The 24,768-nt window shown below is 41.7% G+C and overlaps 1 protein-coding gene across 1 annotated transcript in view; it reads right to left on the bottom strand.

Annotated features, from left to right (window-relative positions):
* rngtt (RNA guanylyltransferase and 5'-phosphatase) overlaps positions 1-24,768 on the bottom strand; it is a 134,232-nt gene that overhangs the window by 106,363 nt on the left and 3,101 nt on the right. Inside the window, exons 2-8 of the mRNA XM_063001128.1 lie at positions 24,274-24,383; positions 22,684-22,787; positions 22,513-22,601; positions 12,604-12,679; positions 9,667-9,916; positions 7,361-7,470; positions 4,244-4,345 (exon numbers count right to left, since the gene is read on the bottom strand). Coding sequence (XP_062857198.1) covers positions 4,244-4,345; positions 7,361-7,470; positions 9,667-9,916; positions 12,604-12,679; positions 22,513-22,601; positions 22,684-22,787; positions 24,274-24,383 — 841 coding nt within the window. The remainder of the gene's footprint in view (positions 1-4,243; positions 4,346-7,360; positions 7,471-9,666; positions 9,917-12,603; positions 12,680-22,512; positions 22,602-22,683; positions 22,788-24,273; positions 24,384-24,768) is intronic.

The following is a 24,768-nucleotide window of genomic DNA, read 5'->3' as shown; positions in this document are numbered from 1 at the left end:
CAGGAAAAGTGGAGCAGTGAGCAGTACCAGCAGTACCTGTCGAAAAGCCATCCCAAACCATTACGCCTCTTCCTTTATGTGACAGAGAAGCGGTCAGTAAAAGTACTTCTCACCAGCTCTGTGAAGACATTTGTCTGGACCATCACCATACAACTATCATGAAGAATAATTCTACACAATTCCAAGCAATAACATTCAGACACAAATTTATTCTGCCTTTGATGATTTCCTCAGACAACAAAACTTCTAGACATTTACAGCATTTAACAGACACTTTGCCGCTCAGGTGGCGCAGCGGTAAAAAGAAACTCGCTGCAACCAGGGCTGGATTCTGAGAAGCGTCGTATCGAATCCAGCCTTGCTTTACCGGTTCGAAGCTGAGTGGCTATATGAGCAACGATTGGCCGGTTGCTCATGTGGGGGGTGGGACAAAGAACCGGATGTGGGTCTCTCTCTGTCAGAATGCGATTGCGTTCTCTGCCGGCTGATTGTAGGCACTTACACAGAGATGGGAGAGGGTGCCCTTTAGGGTGTGTCTCTCCGCATGCAACGCTAGGTGGCGCCAAACTCGTCAATGTGTGGGTGGCAAAGATGCATCTGGCTGCTGCTCGTGTTTCGGAGGGGATACGGGTTAGCTTCAATCACCTCCGTCAGGGCAGGGTTCGGCATAGACAGAGAGGAAGCATGATGATAATTGAACAATTGGATGCGCTAAAAAGGGGAGAAAAAGGGGTAAAAATTTAACTTTTATCCAAAGCGATTTACAATTGTGACCAAATACAATTAGTGAAATTGAAGGTTGAGAACATCGCAGTAGCCCAACACTGGAAACTTGGCAGTAATGGGGATTGAACCAGCAATCTTCTGATTACTAGTTCAGTCCCTTAACTGCTGACCTACCACTGCCCTCAAACAAAGAAGGAGTCTTTAATTTTTTTGAGAGTTTAGGTAGACTGTTTCTATCTTTGAGAAGTGTGCATTTTAAACAGCGTTCATCCCTGCGTGATGTGGCTTTGGGCTCCGTGATTACGGTACTGGACTAGTAATCAGAAGGTTGCCAGTTCTGAGCCCCACCACCACCTAGTTGCCACTGCTCTAATTTCTGGCAACATTTATTGCATTCATTCAATCTTCATCAAACGCTTTATCCCGGTCAGGGTTGAATCTGTGTAGATGCCTGACAATCAACAGCACGTCTGAGATTCAAACCTATATTTCAGCAGTACTGGACCAGCATAATAGACGGCTGTGCCACCTGAGCTCCTCCTGGCAACATTCTTCACGGAAAACTATTTCCTCAACAACTGACTGTAGCAAAAGTAATGGTAGTGGTCAAGGCCAATTTACCAGCTAATAAAGCATTGTTAAGGCCATTAGGAACAAAGTTAGCTCCTTTTTTTATTTCTGCACAGAACTAAAGGATAAGATGGAAGTGGGGGGGGGGGGGGGGGGGGGCCTCTGGATGAATATAGTTGAATACAAAGAGTAAAATATTTACTTATGCACAGCCTTTACACATAACATGTCACCATCCACATCTAAAATATTCAGTTTTATGCAGCCAACGCAACAAATACAAAAGTCTGCTTAGCATGGGCCAGCTGTTCATGATGGATATTGTGCTTATTAATGAACTCGTTTGGCTCATCACTTGTTTTCCAGAACACCTGCGAATGCAGCTGCCACCTTCAAAAGTACAGAGAGATTCTGCAGAGTCAGAATCACAAACCCAGACCTGCATGGCTCATCAAACCAACCATAATCAAACCAGCATCAGGACACAAGCCGGGTCAAGCAGGGTAGAGATTCTTTTGAATTTGTAAACGAAAAAAGAAAGAATTGAAGACGAGACTTTTGATTCACCAGAACCAAACCCACAGCCAGTGGACAGACAGTGGCCAGAAAGCTTGTTCACCACCTCAATCACCTGCTGAACGCAACACTACACCGTTAACACCACTAACGCCCTGGAGTACACACTGGACCTATTATTTATTATCATTTGCACCTGCACTTTACATAAAAACTATCTACAGACGAGCTACTGCAGCTCAGATTGCTGAAGAAGTTAATGCTGGTTCTAATAGAATGGTGTCAGAAAACACCGTGCATCGCAGTTTGTTGCGTATGGGGCTGCATAGCCGCAGACCAGTCAGGGTGCCCATGCTGACCCCTGTCCACCACCGAAAACACCAACAATGGGCACATGAGCATCAGAACTGGACCTCTGAGCAATGGAAGAAGGTGGCCTGGTCTGATGAATCACGTTTTCTTTTACATCACGTGGATGGCCGGGTGCGTGTGAGTCGCTTACCTGGGGAACACATGGCACCAGGATGCACTATGGGAAGAAGGCAAGCCGACGGAGGCAGTGTGATGCTTTGGGCAATGTACTGCTGGGAAACCTTGGGTCCTGCCATCCATGCGGATGTTACTTTGACACGTACCACCTACCTAAGCATTGTTGCAGACCATGTACACCCTTTCATGGAAACGGTATTCCCTGATGGCTGTGACCTCTTTCAGCAGGATGATGCGCCCTGCCACAAAGCAAAAATGGTTCAGGAGCACAACAACAAGTTTGAGGTGTTGCCTTGGCCTCCAAATTCCCCAGATCTCAATTCCTTGCAACGTACAGCAGTTAAAGAATCTGCTGCTGACATCTTGGTGCCAGATACCACAGCACACCTTCAGGGGTCTAGTGGAGTTCATGCCTCGTCGGGTCAGGGCTGTTTTGGCAGCAAAAGGGGGACCACTACAATATTAGGAAGATGGTCATTATGGTATGCCTGATTGGTGTATATATTACTACGTATGTAGACCTAATACCTAATATGTAAATAGCTATAGTTATAATTATTATACAAACAACAAATATCTATCTATCTGTCAGTCTGTGCTGGCTGGTCCAGGGAGGACCACACAGTGTCTCTATGTACACAGTACAGCTCTATGTAAGACTACGTGTTCATCCAGTCTATCTACTATAGCCGATCCGATCCTCTCAACTACAGAGTGTTACTTTACACAAAGTGTGGACCGTCAGTAAGATTTAAAGTGGACTATGCATCTCTCAAAAGGTCAACGGTGACAAGGTGAGGGCCGGTGCATCTGCCGCCCTGCCTTAGCAATAGACAGAATGAAGGGTGTATTCCAACTGGCTGAGCAACAGACCGAGTGTATTTGCCTGAGCAACAGAGTGCCTGAAACAAGAGTGACTAAACGCAAGAACCTGAGCAAAGTATCTGGGTAATAAACTGAGAGTCTGAGCGATGAACTAACCAACAATGATTAGAGTGATGGAAGGTGTGAAGAAGGGTGCAAGTGATTGAGAATCCAGGTCTGTACGGTGTGTCACATCCAAAATAAATTAGTGGGCAAAGTCCCCGAGGAGTCTTTCATTTCCTGAATGCATTCCTACTTGTTCTCGTTCTCTCTCCCTTTTTCACACTGTGTCTTCCTTCCTCTGACAGCAAGCACCGAGGTTTAACTTCTAGTTTTATACTTATTTACTGTGTGTATAAGGGTGCCGCTGGCTCTGTCAGGGGTGTTGTCAAAAATATTTAAGCCTTGTTGACATAGTAAAATGCATTAAAATTCCAAAAACATTTATTCTAAAGTTACAAAAGTTACAATGGAAATGCTGTGGTATCTCCATTCGTTGTCTAAGCAATTTCTACGTGTTTTATTGCATTGTCAGCATTGGGGTCAGTATATAATTATATAAAAACTGACGTAAATAGACAAAAATTGTTTTTTAAAAAACACATGCTGCATTTTTGAGTGTTGCATAAAAATGACAAACCAGCATAATACAGTTTTTTAAAAAAGGCTCCAGAATCAGAATGATTCTACATTTGCATATACTCACTGTAACGTCATAATTTCACCCAGCCCACACACTTTTGCTTCTTCATAGGTCAGTCTACCTCCTGTTGCTATAAATTACCAGCTCTTATTAAAAATGAACGACTTCCAGGCACTTGGTCACGACACATTGCTGCCAGAGTGAATGCAGGGTTAGAGTCTCTGCTTTTACCATTAATAATGAATTCATGAAACTAGTAATTAGCTAATACACGGCGGGCGGAAGGGTTAAGCAGCCGTGCAGAAACAAACTCAGTCAGTGCCTCCTGATCCCACTCCTTCCTTTTGGCTTCTCCCCACGGGGGACTCCAGTGTGTTTACATAGCTTATGGAATAATGCTCAGGTGTGCGTACGTTTGTTTAACATGAAGCTTACCGTGTTCCGTCTGCCTTCCAGCTGACCTTGTAGCCGTTCTGCTCTACAAAGCGAATGTTGCGCCTGTCCATGGACACGGGCTGAGCACCGGGAAACCCAGACCTGACGCACACACACAGAGGGGAGAAAAACATTATCATTTGAATGCTGTCTAATTGCAAGAACCACCTCTCCTTGGTGAACTCATTAGCCTCTTCCACCTAAGGGCGCATTCACATGAGAAGCCGCAAAACCGAGAGCCTCGGCAAAAACCGCCACTTTGCTCGGCGCTTGGCTTGAGCGGTGTGGTAAAACGTCATCAATGTGCACCACGACACGAGAATGCATTTGTCTGAAATAACCGTCAAATCCATTGTGAAAGCTCCACATGTATCTGTGTTCAGCTGTACTTTCCGCACTGTTTCACTTTTAAACTTGTGTTACAGCTCGGGGTGCTGAGTTTAAAACGCTTATCGTTAAAAACGCTTAATGTGGCTTAATGTACTAAAAGAACGACATAGAAACACTAAACCTCTCTTAATTTTTTTACTGCTCATAAGTTCTCTCCACTAATTGAATTCCTCGGTCGTTGTTTTAATACAGTAAGCTTTAAGCTTTGTTCACATTAAGTTTTGTTCGTACTGCCCGAGTCGCTTTTACCGCGTCATATTAAACAGTTAATCTCACTGGAGGCGCTTTGAAACGTTCAGTGGCAAACTGGGACGAAGTTTAATCAAATCACGAGCCTAATGTGTCAAAAGTGTGTGATGCGCACTGCTTAGTGAAGCACAGCGTCAAGCTAAGCAACGCCACCACACTCCATAGGTAACAACGGCACAGCTGTGCAAAAGTGGTTTTGCCGCTTCTCATGTAAATGCCCTTTAAGAAAGCAAAAAGCTATCCCATAAGGTTGCTGGCCTTAACACAGTAACACTTAACACACTGGCCTTTTATCATTGATTACATTTACATTTGTCATTTTTGATGTCCCATGCAGCCACGTTGGCCCAGAGGAGATTTCCAAACACAAAAAAAGATTCACCACATCCATGAGACACCTTTGCTGACACACAGCAGGATTTGCTGTCACTAGTTTTTTCTCAGTTATTATCCAGCTCTGATAAGCCAAAACCATCTCTGACTGGCACAGTACTGCTGTGACAGTTGTTCTGCCCCTAAGAGACTATTAGTCACACCCTCAGAGCTCAGCAGAAACTCAGAAAAAGCCTGTAAGAACCTTTTCCTACTCCACAAATGGACTGTCTCTAGAAAGCCACTGTTGTTATTTGTGATTATACGGGATATAAGATGGACATCATACTGACAGGAGGTTGGCATGACCCCATCTTGCTCATGAGGATATAATAGAAATACTGTTCCACTGTTAGTAGGAGAGATTTTGACAGATAGTGACAGAAAGTGTTTCCCTCTAACATCAGAAATGTTTTTTCCACAATATTGTTACAATGATCTGAACATTCTTAAAATGGATTTCATATACATATACATCATATACATATCATTTCTACACTCACTGTCCATTTTATCAGCTCCACTTACCACATAGGAGCACTTTGTAGTAACAATTACTGACTGTAGTCCATCTGTTTCTCTACATACTTTTTTAACCTGCTTTCACCCTGTTCTTCAATGGTCAGGACCCCCACAGGACCACCACAGAGCAGGTATTATTTAGGTGGTGGATCATTCTCAGCACTGCAGTGACACTGACATGGTGGTGGTGTGTTAGTGTGTGTTGTGCTGGTATGAGTGGATCAGACACAGCAGCGCTGCTGGAGTTTTTAAACACCTCACTGTCACTGCTGGACTAAGAATAGTCCACCACCCAAAAATATTTAGCCAACAGCATCCTGTGACCACTGATGAAGGTCTAGAAGATGACCAACTCAAACAGCAGCAATAGATGAGCGATCGTCTCTGACTTTACATCTACAAGGTGGACCAACTAGGTAGGAGTGTCTAATAGAGTGGACAGTGAGTGGACATGGTATTTAAAAACTCCAACAGGGCTGCTGTGTCTGATCCACTCATACCAGCACAACACACACGAACACACCACCACCATGTCAGTGTCACTGCAGTACTGAGAATGATCCACCACCCAAATAATACCTGATCTGTGGTGGTCCTGTGGGGGTCCTGACCATTGAAGAACAGGGTGAAAGCAGGTTAAAAAGTATGTAGAGAAACCGATGGACTACAGTCAGTAATTGTAGAACTACAAAGTGCTTCTATATGGTAAGTGGAGCTGATAAAATGGAAAGTGAGTGTAGAAACAAGTGGTCATAATGTTATGCCCCATCGGTGTGTGTGTGTGTGTGTGTGTGTATATATATATATATATATATACACACACACACCACATACTGTTGTAATTTTTCCATAGTGTTCTCTGACCCACCTGAAATGCCACATTTAACACCATAATCATCACCAAACTGAACAGCGTTGCTGTGACAAACGTCCTGCCCTAAAATCTAAAAACAGGCTAATTAATGGGCTGTCGTTTATTAAAGCCAGCAGTAAAACTTTGACAGTTTGAAAGTGCCTCTGTAGGCGGAAGGGAAGCTGTGTGTGATAATGTAGTGTCTCAAATCATACTGATAAAAGCTTGCCACAATCCTGTCTCATTAAACATCACGTAAACTTTTATAGTGTTAGATGGATCGGCAGCATTCGAATTTTAACATCATGTTCTACACACTTCATTACATTCACGACAGAAAAGGTTACACAAGATTTATCAGTTCAAGTCTTTATTGTCAAACACAGTCATGGACAATTTCATGTCTTCAATTCACCTCACTTGCATGTCTTTGGACTGTGCGAGGAAACCGGAGCTCCCAGGGGAAGTCCACACAGACAAGGGGAGAACATGCAAACTCCACACGGAAAGGAACCTGGACCGCTCCACCTGGGAATCAAACCCAGGACCTTCTTGCTGTGAGGCGACAGTGCTACCCACCGAGCCACCCTCCCAAACTAATAACATTTCAACATTTGCAATTTTAAGTCCTTATAACAATAATGAAGTGACCGTAGACACAAGCTCATAATTTTGTTAAAATGATTTTGACCCACTGGAAGGTGATAAAACATGAGCCATAACCCACTCACTTTTGCCACTCGCAGTACTCCTGGCACCTCCGCTGTACCTGTCCCAGCTTGGGTTGTGATGTCAGCTGAGTCACACCTTTAACTGAGACACCTTCCAGAAACACAGCTCCCTACAATATAAAAGGAGATCAATAGTGTTTTAACAGAATAGTAAGCCACAAAAAAGCATTTCATAACCTAATCCAAACTACAATACATAGTGAGATTTACAAATCTGGAGATACTGACAAGGCCGCCGTTCAAGTAACCCCTTTGGTTTAGAGACAGATGCGTAAAAGTTGCCAAAATCTGGGCCATGAATAAAATGAATGAATGAAAGTTAGGGATGTAACGATGCACCACAAGACAGTTAAAAATCAATTCCCATGTGTAACAATTCAAATCGGTTTATAATGTATAATGAATCGATATTCACTTTAAACAGCAGAGGGCACTGGCGCTATTCACCTCACCTGGTTGACGTCACTACAGGGTTGGCAGGTTGGGAATTTTCCAGTCAAATGTATTTATGTGGCCGCTCAGGTGGCGCAGCGGTAAAAACACACGCTGGAACCAGAGCTGGGATCTCGAATACATCGTATCGAATCTCAGCTCTGCCTGCCAGAAATAATGAAAGGAAACTTTGTCATCATTTGTCTTCAATTTAATTTTGTTTAAAAAAATTGGGGGAAAAAAGTATCCCAAATGAAAGTAGTATGGTCAGAAGTCTGATGATTAAACAAATTTCCTGAAATCCTGAAAGATCCATACAGTGATGGTATGGCTATTTGATGGTATGCTAAAAAAAGGTTTATCTATTTTAACTCAGTCATATTCATTTGCTGGTTCTATCGGTTGAGTGTGAGAATAATGTAGCAGGCCACCCAGTATAGCCTATGTATGTGTAGTACTATGTACTGATTCCTTGTATTGTCTGGTACGCAGCACTGTGGTCCAGTTTCATAAAATTATTTTGATGAAAACAGGATCTTGAAGAAGCGAGTACATGGCCACATGTCTATCACATCCTCCTACACACAGACATGCCACTTCAACTAACTGCAAGCAGGGGACGGAAGTATGACTAACATTAATAATCAGAGAACAAATAAACATCCCCGTCGAATAAAACAACCTGCGTCGTGGACGATTTGTTTTCCGCCGCCATCGCGCGTGCCATGTGTACGGTGTTGTGATTTCATCACACGCTCTACAGGGGATATCCACATAGGCCCCAGAATTGCACTATGATAGCGAGACACGAGGAAGCAGCTGCAATTAGAACACACTGAGTTCTTCATTTGATTAACAATAAACTGAACATGATTGCAGCAAATACACATAGAAAAAGACTATTTGTATGTTGTGTTAATTTGCCTGAACGTCTACTGAACAGATAACAGCTGAGCAAATGCAAACGGGTGGCATAAAGTGTCTTCTCACTGAGTTGGGTCACCACAAGCTATCAGAACAGCCTTAATGTGGCATGATAGGAAATCTACAGTCTCAGAGACTGTACTAGGAGTAAAAAAAAACTTTACTACTTCACTTTTAAGATCAACCCTTAGTTTCCCTTAGGTGTTTTTGATAGCACTCTGCCAATTGATGGGCATTAAAGACATCAATCCACATTCAAGAATAGCTGTTTGACTTCGCTGATCCATAGCATATGGTTTAGCATATCATTAGCACACTAATTAAACTATTTAGTGACCTTTAGTGACATGTTAAGCCCCCGCCCCCAGCACACAGAGGAACCTACAGCAGTCCAGGAGCTCACATACTGCAGCGGGAAGAGACACCTTCCCTTCCTTAAACACTAGCAACAGCCAGATCGGTGACATGCTGAGATTCAAACCTGCGAGTTCAAACTCTCTGCAGTAGCGTGCTAGTAACCCCACAAGGTTCTTTTTTTTTTTTTACACCTGTTAATAATGATAATGCCTGAAACACATAAGAGGTGGTGTCCACATACTTTTGGCCGTACGGTGTACATGGAGCAGTTTTGATTGCATCTAGTTTTACTCTTAATAAAGCAAATTTGAACTCAAATGAACTTCATTTGATTGCGGTACAACACGGTACATTTTATACCTACGCAATTCCAAAAGTGGTCCCATCAGATCAATAGTGCACTACTTATATTATATTGTACCTAAACAGAATGCACATTTGGCAAATTTAGCTACAAGGTGGCACAGTGGCACTGATCTGACTCTATCCAGCTCAGCAGTTTGCCGGGTTTCTTTCCCCAGATCAATCGAATCAATGATGAGTGCCTGGGAATGAGGACTGGAAGCCATGTGTTTCATTTTAACAGCGCTCACCAGTTTCAGCTTTTCTTTTTTCTTCCTGCCCGGATTGGAGCCGGACGAGCTCGGGCCGGAGTCCTGAGCGATCATGTTACCGTCATCGTCCACGTTGTCGCTGCCGTCTTCGAAGCACCAGACGGGGAGTTCTGGGGCGGCGGGAGCGTCGTCCACGTCGCCGTAGCGCCGAAAGAGTTCCTTTAGGTAGTCTTGTTTATAGATGCCGGGAGAGCGAGCGTGAGCGAACGCTGCCACCGCAGCCTCGACGCTAAACAACACAGAGAGAGAGAAAGAGTTTACCAGCACAGCTTTATGTATGATTTGTGTAAATCCTATTCAATTAAAGTATTCTCCAGGCCACCCCAAGGAGGATGGTCGTCCCTGCTGAGTCTGGGTCCTCTCAAGGTTTTTTCCTGTAAGTTTAAGAGAGTTTTTCCTTGCCACTGTCGCCCTCAGCTTGCTCAACAGGGGTTTTTTGGTATGTCTGTCCTGGATTCTGTAAAGTTGCTTTGAGACAATGATCATTGTAAATGTTTATTAGGATTTTTTTAACGTCATGTTTTACACTTTGGTTACATTCATGACAGGAAACGGTAGTTACTCATTACACAAGGTTCATCAGTTTCTCCAATTCACCTCAATTGCATGTCTTTGGACTGTGGGAGGAAACCAGAACTTCCAGAGGAAACCCACGCAAACTCATGCAAACAGAACATGCAAACTCTGTACATAAAGGACCCGGACCGCCCCACCTGGGGATCGAACCCAGGACCTTCCTGCTGTGAGGCGACAGTGCTACCCACTTAGCCACCCGTCCATTGTAAAAAACGATATACAAATACATTTGACTTGATTTGCTATTAAGCGTGATCAGTCACATGGTTAAACGAATGTGGGCCATCTTAAACAGCCTAGCTATTAGGAAGAACACTTGTCAGTGCTGGTCCCAAGTCCAAATAAAAAAAGAAGGGGTTGTGTCAGGAAGGGCATCCAGTGAAGAAACTCTGCCAAGATCCGCTGTGGCGACCACTAAAATACAGGTGCAGCCAAAAGAGATAAAATGCAAATAAAAGCAAAAGCAGTGGTTTGCAACCTTCTTCTTACAGATTTATTTATTTACCTTTATTTAACCAGGATGATCTCATTGAGATTTAAAATCTCTTTTTCAAGAGAGACCTGGTCAAGAATGGCAGCAACACACATCCGTTACAATACATAAAACAAAACAGTTTTTAAAATTTTTATCAAAAAAGACACCATAAAACAGCTAAGAAAATAGACACCATAAAACAGCTAAGAAGTATCTTATGAATTAAAACATTTACAACAAGATGCCTCCTGAACGTAATGTTTTAGTCTTGTCTTAAAAACATTCAACGAGACCAACTCCTTCAGCTTCAAACCATTCTGAAGTTGGTTCCAGTCTGATGGAGCAGCAAACTGAAATGATTTTTTACCAAGTTCAGTACGGACTTTAGGTATTTCTAATAAAATTAAATCTTCCGAGCGCAGCGAATAACCCCCTGTGGATCTGTTTACAATATAAAACAGGAGATAAGATGGTAGCAAACCTAAAATTGCCTTATACACAAGTGTATACCAATGATAAAGTCTGCGGGAGGACAACGCAGTCCACCTAACGCGGGCATACAGAACACAATGATGGGTATGAGCTTCAAGATTTGTGATGAAACGTAAGGCCCCATGATAGACCGAATCTAATAAATGCAACACCTGTGAAGATGCATGCATATAAATTACATCCCCAAAATCTAGGATAGACAAAAATGAAGCAGCAACAAGGCAAGATATTTATCTTGTTTCAATATGCTCATGTATTAAGTTCTGACTAAGGCCCTACCTTAGCATCTCGAATCGTGAAATGGGCTGTTTCCCGTGCAAAGTGCAATTTGCTGTGAAACTGAAAATGTAAGGTTTATGTTTAGCGATTCAACATTTTTTTATTCGAGTACCGTTCAAGTGCCTCATGTTTACTGGTTAATTTGCACTATGAGGCAGTCCTAGCAATCCTACAGCAAATCAGTTAGCAATCGCTTAGTCAAAAGGTCCAAGGTATCGAAGCCTAAAGCAGCTAAAAACACGACTCGGGTAACTGAGTTTGAAAAACTCCTAACCAATTCTGTTGACGAAGAAGGGGGGGGGGGGGGGGGGGGGGGGGGGGGGTTTGTCAAAACACAGATGATAAATTTTCATCTTTGAGACCTTCACTGGATGTTCTAGGTTTGCATTCAACCGTTAAGGTAGGCTGTGCTGTGTATTGTAGCTTCCATTTATTATGTGATTTAATTTATGAAATAAATACAAATCTGTGAAATCTGTGATTTTTAAAAAACGAGGTCCGTGAAATGAAGCACATATTCCTGTAAATGTAGTAGAACCCTAGTTATGAGTGACAGTGTAACAGCTTTAAACTGTGATTAAAGGAATTAAATAAACAAATAAGGATGCTTGGGTGGTGCAGCAGTAAATTACGCTAGCCTACTACTGCTGGGGTCAAGGCAAGGGTTCAAATCACCAAAGGTGCCATCAGCTGGTCTGTCATCTATATACAGACGTATGCTACTCAGTGTAAGACACGATGTGAGACACCAAAGTGCTTTTTTTAAAGATTAAACAAGTTTTTAAAAGTACACACTTCCAGTCCTTTCTCCTTTGGACTGATGCAACTTTGCGGAGTAATGTTTTCTCCAGATGGAGCGGACAAAGAATTCACTATAAATCTTTTAGCATTTCTGTGCAGAACACATTTATTTTCGGCTTGTCTGAAAGGTGGGTAAATGATGCAAGAACAGACTATCTCTATCTCTCTCTCTCTCTCTCACACACACACACACACACACACACACACACACACACACACACACACACACACACACACACACACACACACACACACACTCTCACAGATACAAAGACACCACAATAGCCTCTTACCTCCAGTCCATTTTCTCCACCAGGTAGGCGCAGATCAAAAAGCCTGTTCGGTTGAAGCCATGGGTGCAGTGAACACCTGTGGAAAGAGAACAGGTACGATTGAGAGAGCCGTGTATTACACTGTCATCTCAGCATCCCTCATCTATCATTACTTTATACAGGCCATTGGCTGCTTCATTTGTCCCATGTCCACCAGTGTCTCATTAGTGATGTGTTCAATTTCTGGATAATCAATCTCCTAATTGCTTTCAGTTTCACATGGCACATTGTGTTTAACACCGTCACGCCAAGCACTGGATAAATGAATGTTTAGAATAACCCTGCTCTCTGAATATTTTCTATCCAAATTCAAAACACTGTAAGTTATGTATAGCATTCATGATCAAAACATAAGAAGAACCAAGCCGATGCTTAAGTGCCGTCACCTCTAACGGGATAAGACGTCTAGAAAAACTCATAAAGGATTTTGGTTTATAGAGGATGAGAACAAGGACCAAAATAAGTTTGAATTTTACTCCTGAGGGCCAAGCTGTGTCCCAAACGACACACTACTATACTAAATAGAATAGAATAGACTGCCTTTATTTGTCATATATACATAAACACATGTACAGTACAACGAAATTCTTTTTTCGCATATCTTAGCTCGTTTGAAAGCTGGGGTCAGAGCGCAAGGTCAGCCATTGTACAGCGCCCCTAGAGCCAAGAGGGTTAAGGGCCTTGCTTAAGAGTCCAACAGTGGCAACATGGCAGAGCCAGGATTCAAACTCTCAACCCTTTGATTGATAGCCCAAGGCTCTGCCCACTAGGCTACCACTGTCCATATGGTGTCTGGGGAAACTGAGATCCATCAACTACTACGATGGCAGATTGATCCACTCTGACCTCTCTTCAATACAGCATTTCAATGTAGCACCTAAAAACCGCTGCTTACTGGATGTTTTTCTGTTTTCCCCACAATATTTTATGTAAAGTTCATGACAAATGGGCTAATGAGTGTGTATTATAATTTACACCATTAAAAGTAAATTAAAAAATGAATGCCTTTATTTGTCACAGTACAGCACAACAAAATTCTTTTTTGCACATATCTCAGCTTGTTTGAAAGCTGGAGTCAGCCATTGTACTGTGCCCCTGGAGCCAAGAGGGTTAAGGGCCTTGCTCAAAGGCCCAACATTTCTCAAGCTCTAGTCACTACGCTACTACTGTCCATAAATTATATATAGAGCCGAACCAAGATTCGAACCTGGGAGCTCAGTATTCGATGCTTATCCCGCTGCGCCACCTGAGCACTACATAGTGTACTACAAACGGTACAGTTCCACACTATGTAGCATACAAGATGCCATTTGAGATACAATAAGGAATTCCTTTAGGTGTTGTCTAAATAATGTCCGCATGTAAATCATAAATGCCAGCTTACCTGATGTAAATGTCATACATTAAATATTAACTAGTAACAAACAATTTTCCCCCTTAATACTGTTACAGGGTGAAATTGCTCAGCTAACATTGTGTGGAACAAACGCTTCTGAACGGCAACACACTAAAAAACACGTCATTGTGATGAGTGGGTTGTGGTTTGTTTGGATTTTAATGCCATGTTTAACTCATTTGTGTCATTTAATGGCATGATCAGAATTATGTTCGAGTCTGCTCACTGTATCTTGTCTTTATATTGTGGGTCCAATTTATATTTTCATTTTTATTTTTATGGCTGTGAGGTAGGTTAAAACTGTTCTTGTGTTGTCTAGTGTGAGAATTTCTTTTATGGTTTCAGGCATCTGTACTTGTTGTCTTTCCTTTGTGTATTTGGGGCCTTCTATTAGGATGTGAGTGGGTTGTGGTAGGGTTGCGTGCATTTCGAAACTTTGAAATGGAGTCAGTGTCCGAAAAAAAGATTTTTATTTCATGTTGTGTATTATTAGAAAATCGAATAAATTCATACACTGATCAGCCATAACATTAAAACCACCTCCTTGTTTCTACACTCACTGTCCATTCTATCAGCTCCACTTACCATATAGATAGATAGATAGATAGATAGATAGATAGATAGATAGATAGATAGATAGATAGATAGATAGATAGATAGATAGATAGATCACTTTATTAATCCCAAAGGGAAAGTCAAGTATTACATATAGAAGCACTTTGAAGTTCTACAATTACTGACTGTAGTTCATCTATTTCCTGCATGCTTTCATGCTGTTCTTCAATGGTCAGGACCACCACAGGCCCACCACAGAGCAGGTATTATTTAGGTGGTGGATCATTCTCAGTACTGCAGTGACACTGACATGGTGGTGGTGTGTTAGTGTGTGTTGTGCTGGTATGAGTGGATCAGACACAGCAGCACTGATGGAGTTGTTAAACAACTTACTGTCACTGTTGGACTAAGAATAGTCCAACAACCAAAAATAACCAGCCAACAGCGCCCCATGGGCATGACCAACTCAAATAATAGAGTGGACAGTGAGTGGACACGGTATTTAACAACTCCAGCAGGGCTGCTGTGTCTGATCCACTAATACCAGCACAACACGCACTAACACACCACCACCATGTCAGTGTCACTGCAGTGCTGAGAATGACCCACCACCTAAATAATACCTGCTCTGTAGTGGTCCTGACCATTAAAGAACAGGGTGAAAGCAGGTTAAAACAATATGTGGAGAAACAAATAGACTACAGTCAGTAATTGTAGAACCACAAAGTGCTTCTATATGGTAAGTGGAGCTGATAAAATGGACAGTAAGTGTAGAAACATGGAGGTGGTTTTAATGTTATGGCTGATCAGTGTATATTGTAAATAGAAAAAGTTTGATGAGCTTTTATTTTAACATAATTTATCAGATGATTTTGGCCTTTTTAAATTCATGTATATTATTTAATTTAGTTAAATATATTATTTAATTTGTCAGTGCTTTTCCTCTTTAAGTCAAACTGAATTTATTAAATATCGCTCTGTTTATGGTTATGTTTTTTCAACTAAAATTTAGGTTCATAGCTCATTTCGTCATGTTTTTCCCCCCACAAAAACCTAAATAATTATTTTATATTGTGTGTCATTATATTTTCACCCCCATCCCCAATGCACACCTCACTATTACTTCAGTAATTGGCACTCGAAGACCCTGCACTGAATAAATTCACCAGATATGGACAGATTTCCATCTCTGCTCTTCTGTAAGGTGTGATGTTAATGTGTTGCTTTACAAAAACACTCCATCAAAGGCTAAGAGTGCAGCATAATGCCCCCAGGTTTCTCCTCATCCCCATCACACTCCCCCCTCCCCTCCCAATCCCTTTTCCTCGTCTTTTTCTCTTCCCTCCCCCTAAGCACTTGTTCTCTCATTGATTCACACCGCCTTTCACACTAGGTGTGGAGCTAACAAAACCCTGCTCTGCTTTATTCTGCTTTCATACTCTCAGATGTGACCTTCATGTTTCTGTCAGCTCTCACCAACAAGGTGAACTTATTACACTCGCTCACACTCACTCACTCACCCACCCATCCAAAACCCGAACTCACTCACTCACTCAACTCACTTGCTTACACTCACCCACCCAAAACCCAAACTCACTCAACTTACTTACTCAACTCACTCACCCACCCAAAACCCAAACTCACTCACTCACTCAACTCACTCCCCCACCCAAAACCCAAACTCACTCAACTTACTTACTCAGCTCACTCACTCAAAACCCACTCACTCAACTTACTCAACTCACTCACTCAAAACCCACTCTCAACTTACTTACTCAACTCACTCACCCACCCAAAACCCAAACTCACTCAACTTACTTACTCAACTCACTCACCCACCCAAAACCCAAACTCACTCAACTTACTTACTTAACTCACTCAACTTACTTACTCAACTCACTCACCCACCCAAAACCCAAACTCACTCAACTTACTTACTTAACTCACTCAACTTACTTACTCAACTCACTCACCCACCCAAAACCCAAACTCACTCAACTTACTTACTTAACTCACTCAACTTACTTACTCAACTCACTCACCCAAAACCCAAAACTCAAACTCACCCAACTTACTCACTCAACTCACTCACCCACCCAAAACCCACTCACTCAACTTACTTACTCAACTCACTCACTCACTGAAAACCCACTCACTCAACTTACTTACTCAACTCACTCACTCAAAACCCACTCACTCAACTTACTTACTCAACTCACTCACTCACTGAAAACCCACTCACTCAACTTACTTAACTCACTCACTCACTGAAAACCCACTCACTCAACTTACTTACTCAACTCACTCACTCACTGAAAACCCACTCACTCAACTTACTTACTTAACTCACTCACCCACCCAAAACCCAAACTCACTCAACTTACTTACTCAACTCACTCACTCAAAACCCACTCACTCAACTTACTTACTCAACTCACTCACTCAAAACCCACTCACTCAACTTACTTACTCAACTCACTCACTGAAAACCCACTCACTCAACTTACTTACTCAACTCACTCACTGAAAACCCACTCACTCAACTTACTTACTTAACTCACTCACTCAAAACCCACTCACTCAACTTACTTACTCAACTCACTCACTGAAAACCCACTCACTCAACTTACTTACTTAACTCACTCACTCAAAACCCACTCACTCAACTTACTTACTCAACTCACTCACTCACTCAAAACCCACTCACTCAACTTACTTACTCAACTCACTCACTCACTCAAAACCCACTCACTCAACTTACTTACTCAACTCACTCACTGAAAACCCACTCACTCAACTTACTTACTCAACTCACTCACTGAAAACCCACTCACTCAACTTACTTACTCAACTCACTCACTCACTGAAAACCCACTCACTCAACTTACTTACTCAACTCACTCACTCAAAACCCACTCACTCAACTTACTTACTCAACTCACTCACTCACTGAAAACCCACTCACTCAACTTACTTACTCAACTCACTCACTCAAAACCCACTCACTCAACTTACTTACTCAACTCACTCACTGAAAACCCACTCACTCAACTTACTTACTCAACTCACTCACTCAAAACCCACTCACTCAACTTACTTACTCAACTCACTCACTCACTGAAAACCCACTCACTCAACTTACTTACTCAACTCACTCACTCAAAACCCACTCACTCAACTTACTTACTCAACTCACTCACTGAAAACCCACTCACTCAACTTACTTACTCAACTCACTCACTCACTGAAAACCCACTCACTCAACTTACTTACTTAACTCACTCACTCACTGAAAACCCACTCACTCAACTTACTTACTCAACTCACTCACTCACTGAAAACCCACTCACTCAACTTACTTACTTAACTCACTCACCCACCCAAAACCCAAACTCACTCAACTTACTTACTCAACTCACTCACTCAAAACCCACTCACTCAACTTACTTACTCAACTCACTCACTCAAAACCCACTCACTCAACTTACTTACTCAACTCACTCACTGAAAACCCACTCACTCAACTTACTTACTCAACTCACTCACTGAAAACCCACTCACTCAACTTACTTACTTAACTCACTCACTCAAAACCCACTCACTCAACTTACTTACTCAACTCACTCACTGAAAACCCACTCACTCAACTTACTTACTCAACTCACTCACTCACTCACTCAAAACCCACTCACTCAACTTACTTACTCAACTCACTCACTCAAAACCCACTCACTCAACTTACTTACTCAACTCACTCACTGAAAACCCACTCACTCAACTTACTTACTCAACTCACTCACTCAAAACCCACTCACTCAACTTACTTACTCAACTCACTCACTCACTCAAAACCCACTCACTCAACTTACTTACTCAACTCACTCACTGAAAACCCACTCACTCAACTTACTTACTCAACTCACTCACTGAAAACCCACTCACTCAACTTACTTACTCAACTCACTCACTCACTGAAAACCCACTCACTCAACTTACTTACTCAACTCACTCACCCAAAACCCAAACTCACTCAACTTACTTACTCAACTCACTCACTCAAAACCCACTCACTCAACTTACTTACTCAACTCACTCACTGAAAACCCACTCACTCAACTTACTTACTCAACTCACTCACCCAAAACCCAAACTCACTCAACTTACTTACTCAACTCACTCACTCAAAACCCACTCACTCAACTTACTTACTCAACTCACTCACTGAAAACCCACTCACTCAACTTACTTACTCAACTCACTCACCCAAAACCCAAACTCACTCAACTTACTTACTCAACTCACTCGCTTACACTGACTCACCCACCCAAAACCCAAACTCACTCAACTTACTCACACTTATTTACCCACCCAAAACCCAAACTCACTCACTCACCCGAAACATAAACTCACTCACTTACTCACTCGCTCACACTCACTCACCCACCCGAAACATGAACTCATTTATTCAGTGGAAACCTAAACTCACTCACTCAACTTACTCGCTCACACTCACTATCTCACACTTACTTCGAAACACAAACTCACTCACTCATTCAAACCACTCACACAAAGCCCAAAGTCCTTTACATAACCAAAACTCAAACTTACTCACTCTCACCCCCCACACTCACTCACCTCTTCAGCACTAATAAATGTCTGCACTGGGAAGGAAAAAAAGCATTTTCACATTTTTATTCACTAAGCAAAGCTGCAGCTTCAGGAACTCTAACCTGTTTTTCCTGCTGTGCACATCATATTCTAGCAAATACATTTAAAAGAGTGAGAAATGAAAAGAGAATCGACTGGAGCTGAGAAGGTGTCCAGGTAAGGTGCTGGGTCATGAGTTGCCCGATAGCCTTTATTTAAATTAGAAAAACTAATCCAGTTTATATACACCAGACGTGTTAAGACATAGTTCAAAAAATGGCCTGCAAAGAATTTTTAGGATGTATTGGGCTTTCAATTGAAGTGCAAAGAGCAAAATGTATTTATAGGCAAGGTTCAAACATTCCAAATTAATGAAACAAATGCTAAAAGACGTTCTGGCATGGTTCAATGCAGTGTAATTTCAAACTAACAGTGACCCAGGCTTCTCATTTAGAATGTGTGAATGCACACTCACATACATGAGAGCAGAAGGTAATGTGATGGGGCAAAACCGACAAATGGAATATCATGACCTAAGGGGCTCTTAGAATAGTTGGTTAGCATGAACGTTTCTGTTCTAAACACAGCCATCTCCACTTACACACACACCAGGATGCCCATTTGCCAAGAACCCCCGTTAGAAACGCCATCCTCGTTAGGGTGACGGACAATCTCCTTTGGTTCTCTGGTCTTCAGAGATGTGATTTCGGCCCTCATCATGCTCACTCGGGGCCTTCTTTTTGACTGGTGGCCCTCATTTCCAATCCACCAGGGAGGTCGTTTCCACGGCAGCACCAATAAGATGCTGGTTACAGCCATAATAATGAAATTCATGTATTCCACCCTCAAGGCTTCGACTCAGCATGAAGGATTTGATGCGCTGTGATGAGTTAGGTCAGAGCACAAGAGCGCCTCTTACAGGCCATAGAGGAGAATCAGACTACACTCACATCAACTTGTATGAGAATTAAATTACTTCACACTGTAAATAGGTTGAAACAAAAATGAAAAATCGTCCTGTTTTTTCGGAGATTACGATAAAAATCTACTTTACAGTCTGCACTCCAGAACTTCCCATAAAAAATTAATGATGCTTAGGTCTGGAACGACTGCATTTAGGTGGTGCTTGAATTTCAGCAGTGCTACCCTTCAGGCTGGGCGGTGTCTGAGAGAGGGAAGTTGAATCTGGGTTTTTAATAATTGATACTGCAAAATGTGACCTTTGCTGTCTGACTGAACTACTGGCATGAATAGTGGATGATGTCCATAGTGCATAGAGTAAATTCCAAAACGTGGTATCATACCATGCATGATACCGATAGCACAGCTGAGATCCAGATTTAAATATCAGCTACGCTATCAGCCAGCCAGGTGTATACACGGACATTATTAGTTATGTCTGAGGGGAATGGGGGGGGGGTCACTATGCTGAAAACCTTTCTGGGCAAGGTGAAAGCAAGCTGATTGGCCCTACTATGTAGGTTTACAGGTTCTATTTACATTTCTAATTCTACCAATTGTGCACAACAGCTAATATTGGCTTTTCAGGCACATTGATTTTTGACTTTTACTTGTGGTCCATAACAGTGTTGGAAGCTTGGAAGCCTGTGCGGTCACGTAAAATGCTTTATCATATTCCTCTCCACTACTCATGGCTTGGCTGTCTTCTTACAATAACACACTTTATATGCACTTTTATATACTTTTATACACTTGAAAGTCTGATGATTAGACAGAATTACAAGCCCAAATTTTTTAATGTATGTTAACATTTTACCAATACTAGAAAATGATTATTAACCATGGTGTTAGACTTCATTCCAGATCATTTCTGCAGACGTACACTATTACAGAGCATTATACAACAGGTAGTTCCGACCTTACAATCTGATTGGTTGAGAAGCATTCTAACCGTGCTGATATTCGTGATAACAGCACGGTCTTTTCACACCACAATGGTATTACTCCGCTGACAAGCTTCATGCACACAAACGCGCACGCAGGCGACACAGACTTTTTTTCCCAGTCGCGTTTTAAATCCGTTATCTGATATACAATCATCTAGCGCACTGTGTAGGGAACATAACCAATTGTCTAATTCACTATCTAGTGCACTATGTAGGGAACATATATCCATGATCTGATACATAATCTAGTGCACTATTTAGGGAACATTAATGTGTTTGTAACGCGAACAGTTAGTTAAGCCAGTTAGCAGCTCCTAGTAGTTCTGTTTTCATCCATAGCCTTTGGTGTGTGTGAGAGGTTTTTTTATTTCTTTTTTTCCCTTCGGAGGTTCTTGCCTTCTTCTTGTTGTTGTTCTTACCTCCCTGAAATGAGTTTTTGCAATTTTGGATGTCTGCTTTGTAGTGTTAAACTTTATATTCGTTGTGGAACTACTTTTTGGCGGAAGGTATTGTCAATATTAAAGCATATTTAATATAAAATTCAGGGCTTCTTTGATTTATTTTCTTTCTTTATCTTGTAAAAACTGTTGTATAAAAGCAATAGAACACTTGAGGTCGTGTATCTCGTGTTCTATTGCTTAAATAAAGACGAGATGCAGTTGACACTACTTTGGCTCCCCCTACTGGATGTGTGATGCTTACGAATTTGAATACTCCGTCCATCGGTTACGGACAGTGGGTCCCAGAAATGACCAATGTACCAAAAAATGATGTACGTGAGATTGCCAAATGAACGCCAAAGTGTAAAGCAATTCAGATAATGAACTTTAATACAGTTCATATATAATTCAGGGTCCTTTCTGAGTGACGTTTGCATGTTCTCAGTGTCTGCGTGGGTTTCCTCTGGGTAGTCTAGTTTCCAAAGACATGCAGTCAGGCCAACTGGAGCTATTAAAAACGCCCTAAATGTGAGTGCATGTATGAATATACAGTATGTGTGTGTGCGTTTGTCTGCAACATGATGGACATGCTACCTGTCCAGTTGATACTACCTGACTAGGATAATTATTCATTTATGGCAAGCCATAGCCTAGTGGTTTAGGTACTGGACTAGTAATCAGAAGGTCACTGGTTCAAGCCCCACCACTGCCAGGTTGCTGCTGTTGGGCCCTTGAGCAAGACCCTTAACCCACAGTTGCTCAGACTGTATACTGTAACTGTAACGTAAGTCGCTTTGGATAAAGGCGTCTGCTAAATGCTGAAAATGTAAATGTAATGTTTTTGTCTCCTTATCTTATTTTGTCTTTATATTTTATAAACACAGTGAATAAATAATGCTTTAAGAAAATAAGGAGTTGTACCTACCTATGAGTTCAGTGGGATTCTTCTGTATGAAGTGCTCACATATCCTAATGAACATCTCTGTAGTCTCTTGAGCAGGACATTCTCCATGTCTATATGACAAAAATATAAATAAATGACACCACCTGACAGTAGGGGTTTTTACTCATGTACTGATTTATGATGAGACTTTACCCTTTGCACTGAAGCTTTACATATTTGATTCCATCTTTTTCGATGTCCGCTTGATCGTAAAAGCGTGTGGTGTTCGTCAGATCAATGAGCAAGCCCATCTTCACCTACAGACAAGAGTAAAAATGGTTACTTTAATTCATTTGTGTTTTGATCATTGGTAGGCAAGTGCTGTCCTGTACGTCGGTCCAAACTCTCCCATCATTGCATAGCTTATAATTTACATGATTACATCCTGATGTGTGGACATTGCAATCCTGGAGGGTAGCACTCCCATCAGGAAAGAAATGTTTGATCACATGGACCAATTTGCAATGCCGTTTATTTTGGTCTTTTTCATCAGTTTTTTTGTTTGTTTATTTGAATTTTAACGTCATGTTTTACACTTTGGTTACATTCATGACAGACACGGTAGTTACTCATTACACAAGGCTCATCAGTTCACGAGATAATATCAAACACAGTAATGGACAATTTAGTATCTCCAATTCACCTCACTTGCATGTCTTTGGACTGTGGGAGGACACAAACTTCGCACAGAAAGGACCCAGACCGCCCCACTTGGGGATCGAACCCAGGACCTTCTTGCTGTGAGGTGACAGTGCTACCCACTTAGCCACTGTGCCGCCCTTTCATCAGTTTAAATGCAGATGTTACTGAAAGAGTTTTAAAACAATATCTAGTTGAGCTTCAGCCAATTGTGACCCCATAATAAACCAGCACGCCACCAGAAACAGTAGGATGTTAACTTCAATGGAGCATGCAACACACCTCATTTGTTTTCTTTGGCATTTGAGTCCTCTTAATGAATAAGTTTTTAATATTTGTTGGGTTGTCATGGTCATCTTTGTTTTAGTGGTTTTATTTGATTTATATGTTGGTGCATATGTATATTATTTTGTATGTATGTTAATGATTTGTTAAATGTTGCATAGTTGAGTGGCATTTATACTTGATGTTAATGTACAGCACTTTGGTGTGACTTGACTTGACCTGTTCAAAAGTATCTAACCTTTTTAATGGTTTTACACTCATTAATCCGGGTTTTCATTTTACCACATGTACTGCGTTGTAACTGTGTATTAAAATCTTTTTCCATTCCATTTTTATCAACCTTTTTATCCTGTTGAGGGTCACGGTGGGTCCAGTTCCAGAGTAAAACAATGGGAGCAAGGCAGAAATCCCCTGGACAGGGCCTCAATGCATTGCAGGGCTTTGACCACACTGACTGTCTGAGGGGAAGGCTAAACAGCCTAGCCATTGGGAATAAAAATAAGGAAGTTGCGTCAAAGGGCACCGAGTGTTGTTTTTTTTTATGTATTTACTCAGTATTCTGTTTTTTCCCCCAATTTCTCTAGACTGCAACCTCTCACCCCAATTTGAGGAAGGCCAACCAACATGCACACAACCACCGACTGCTTCTTTTTCACCAACCAAAGGCAATTATCGCAACAGCAATAAGGAACCCCAGATCAACTATTCCCCACAACTCACATGTACAGCACAGCGCCGATTTTAGCAGTTCACTTTTTAATGACTGCTTATTACTACTACGTTGCAGTGTATTTACCTTCTGCTATCTTATTAGCATACCTTCAGACTTTTAAGGTAGTTGGACAGCATGCTCGGATGGAACCTGTTCTCTTCTGGTACTGTGTCGTCATATCTGATACCCAGCATCGTTTTCATTGGTAAGAATTTACCTGTAAAGTAAAAGAATTGAAAGCAAAAGAAAAGAAGTTGAGAAAGAAATAAAATTAAATAAACCCCATAATTCATGCAATGAGCAACACACCTACTGACCGTTTTATGAGCTAACACATCTAACATATGTAGGTGTCCAATTATGGACTGTAGCCCGTCTGTTGGTCTGTGTAATTTGTCACCTCACACTTTCTTTGCTTTAAAGCACATCTAAATAAAAATTTCCCAATTGTTGATTGTGTCCCATCAAATCAGAATTCATGAACCACTGTATTCAATGACTGGAAGATTTTTTAAAGCTGCACTTTTCCTCTTTACTGTACCTGGAGAAAACCCACATATGCACAGGAAGAACATGCCAAACTCCTCACAGACAGTGATCAG

This window comes from Trichomycterus rosablanca, chromosome 9 (genome assembly GCF_030014385.1).
Source record: "Trichomycterus rosablanca isolate fTriRos1 chromosome 9, fTriRos1.hap1, whole genome shotgun sequence".
NCBI lineage: Eukaryota > Metazoa > Chordata > Actinopteri > Siluriformes > Trichomycteridae > Trichomycterus > Trichomycterus rosablanca.
The sequence above is the reverse complement of the archived record's forward strand: the minus strand, read 5'-3'. Positions and strand labels throughout refer to the sequence as shown.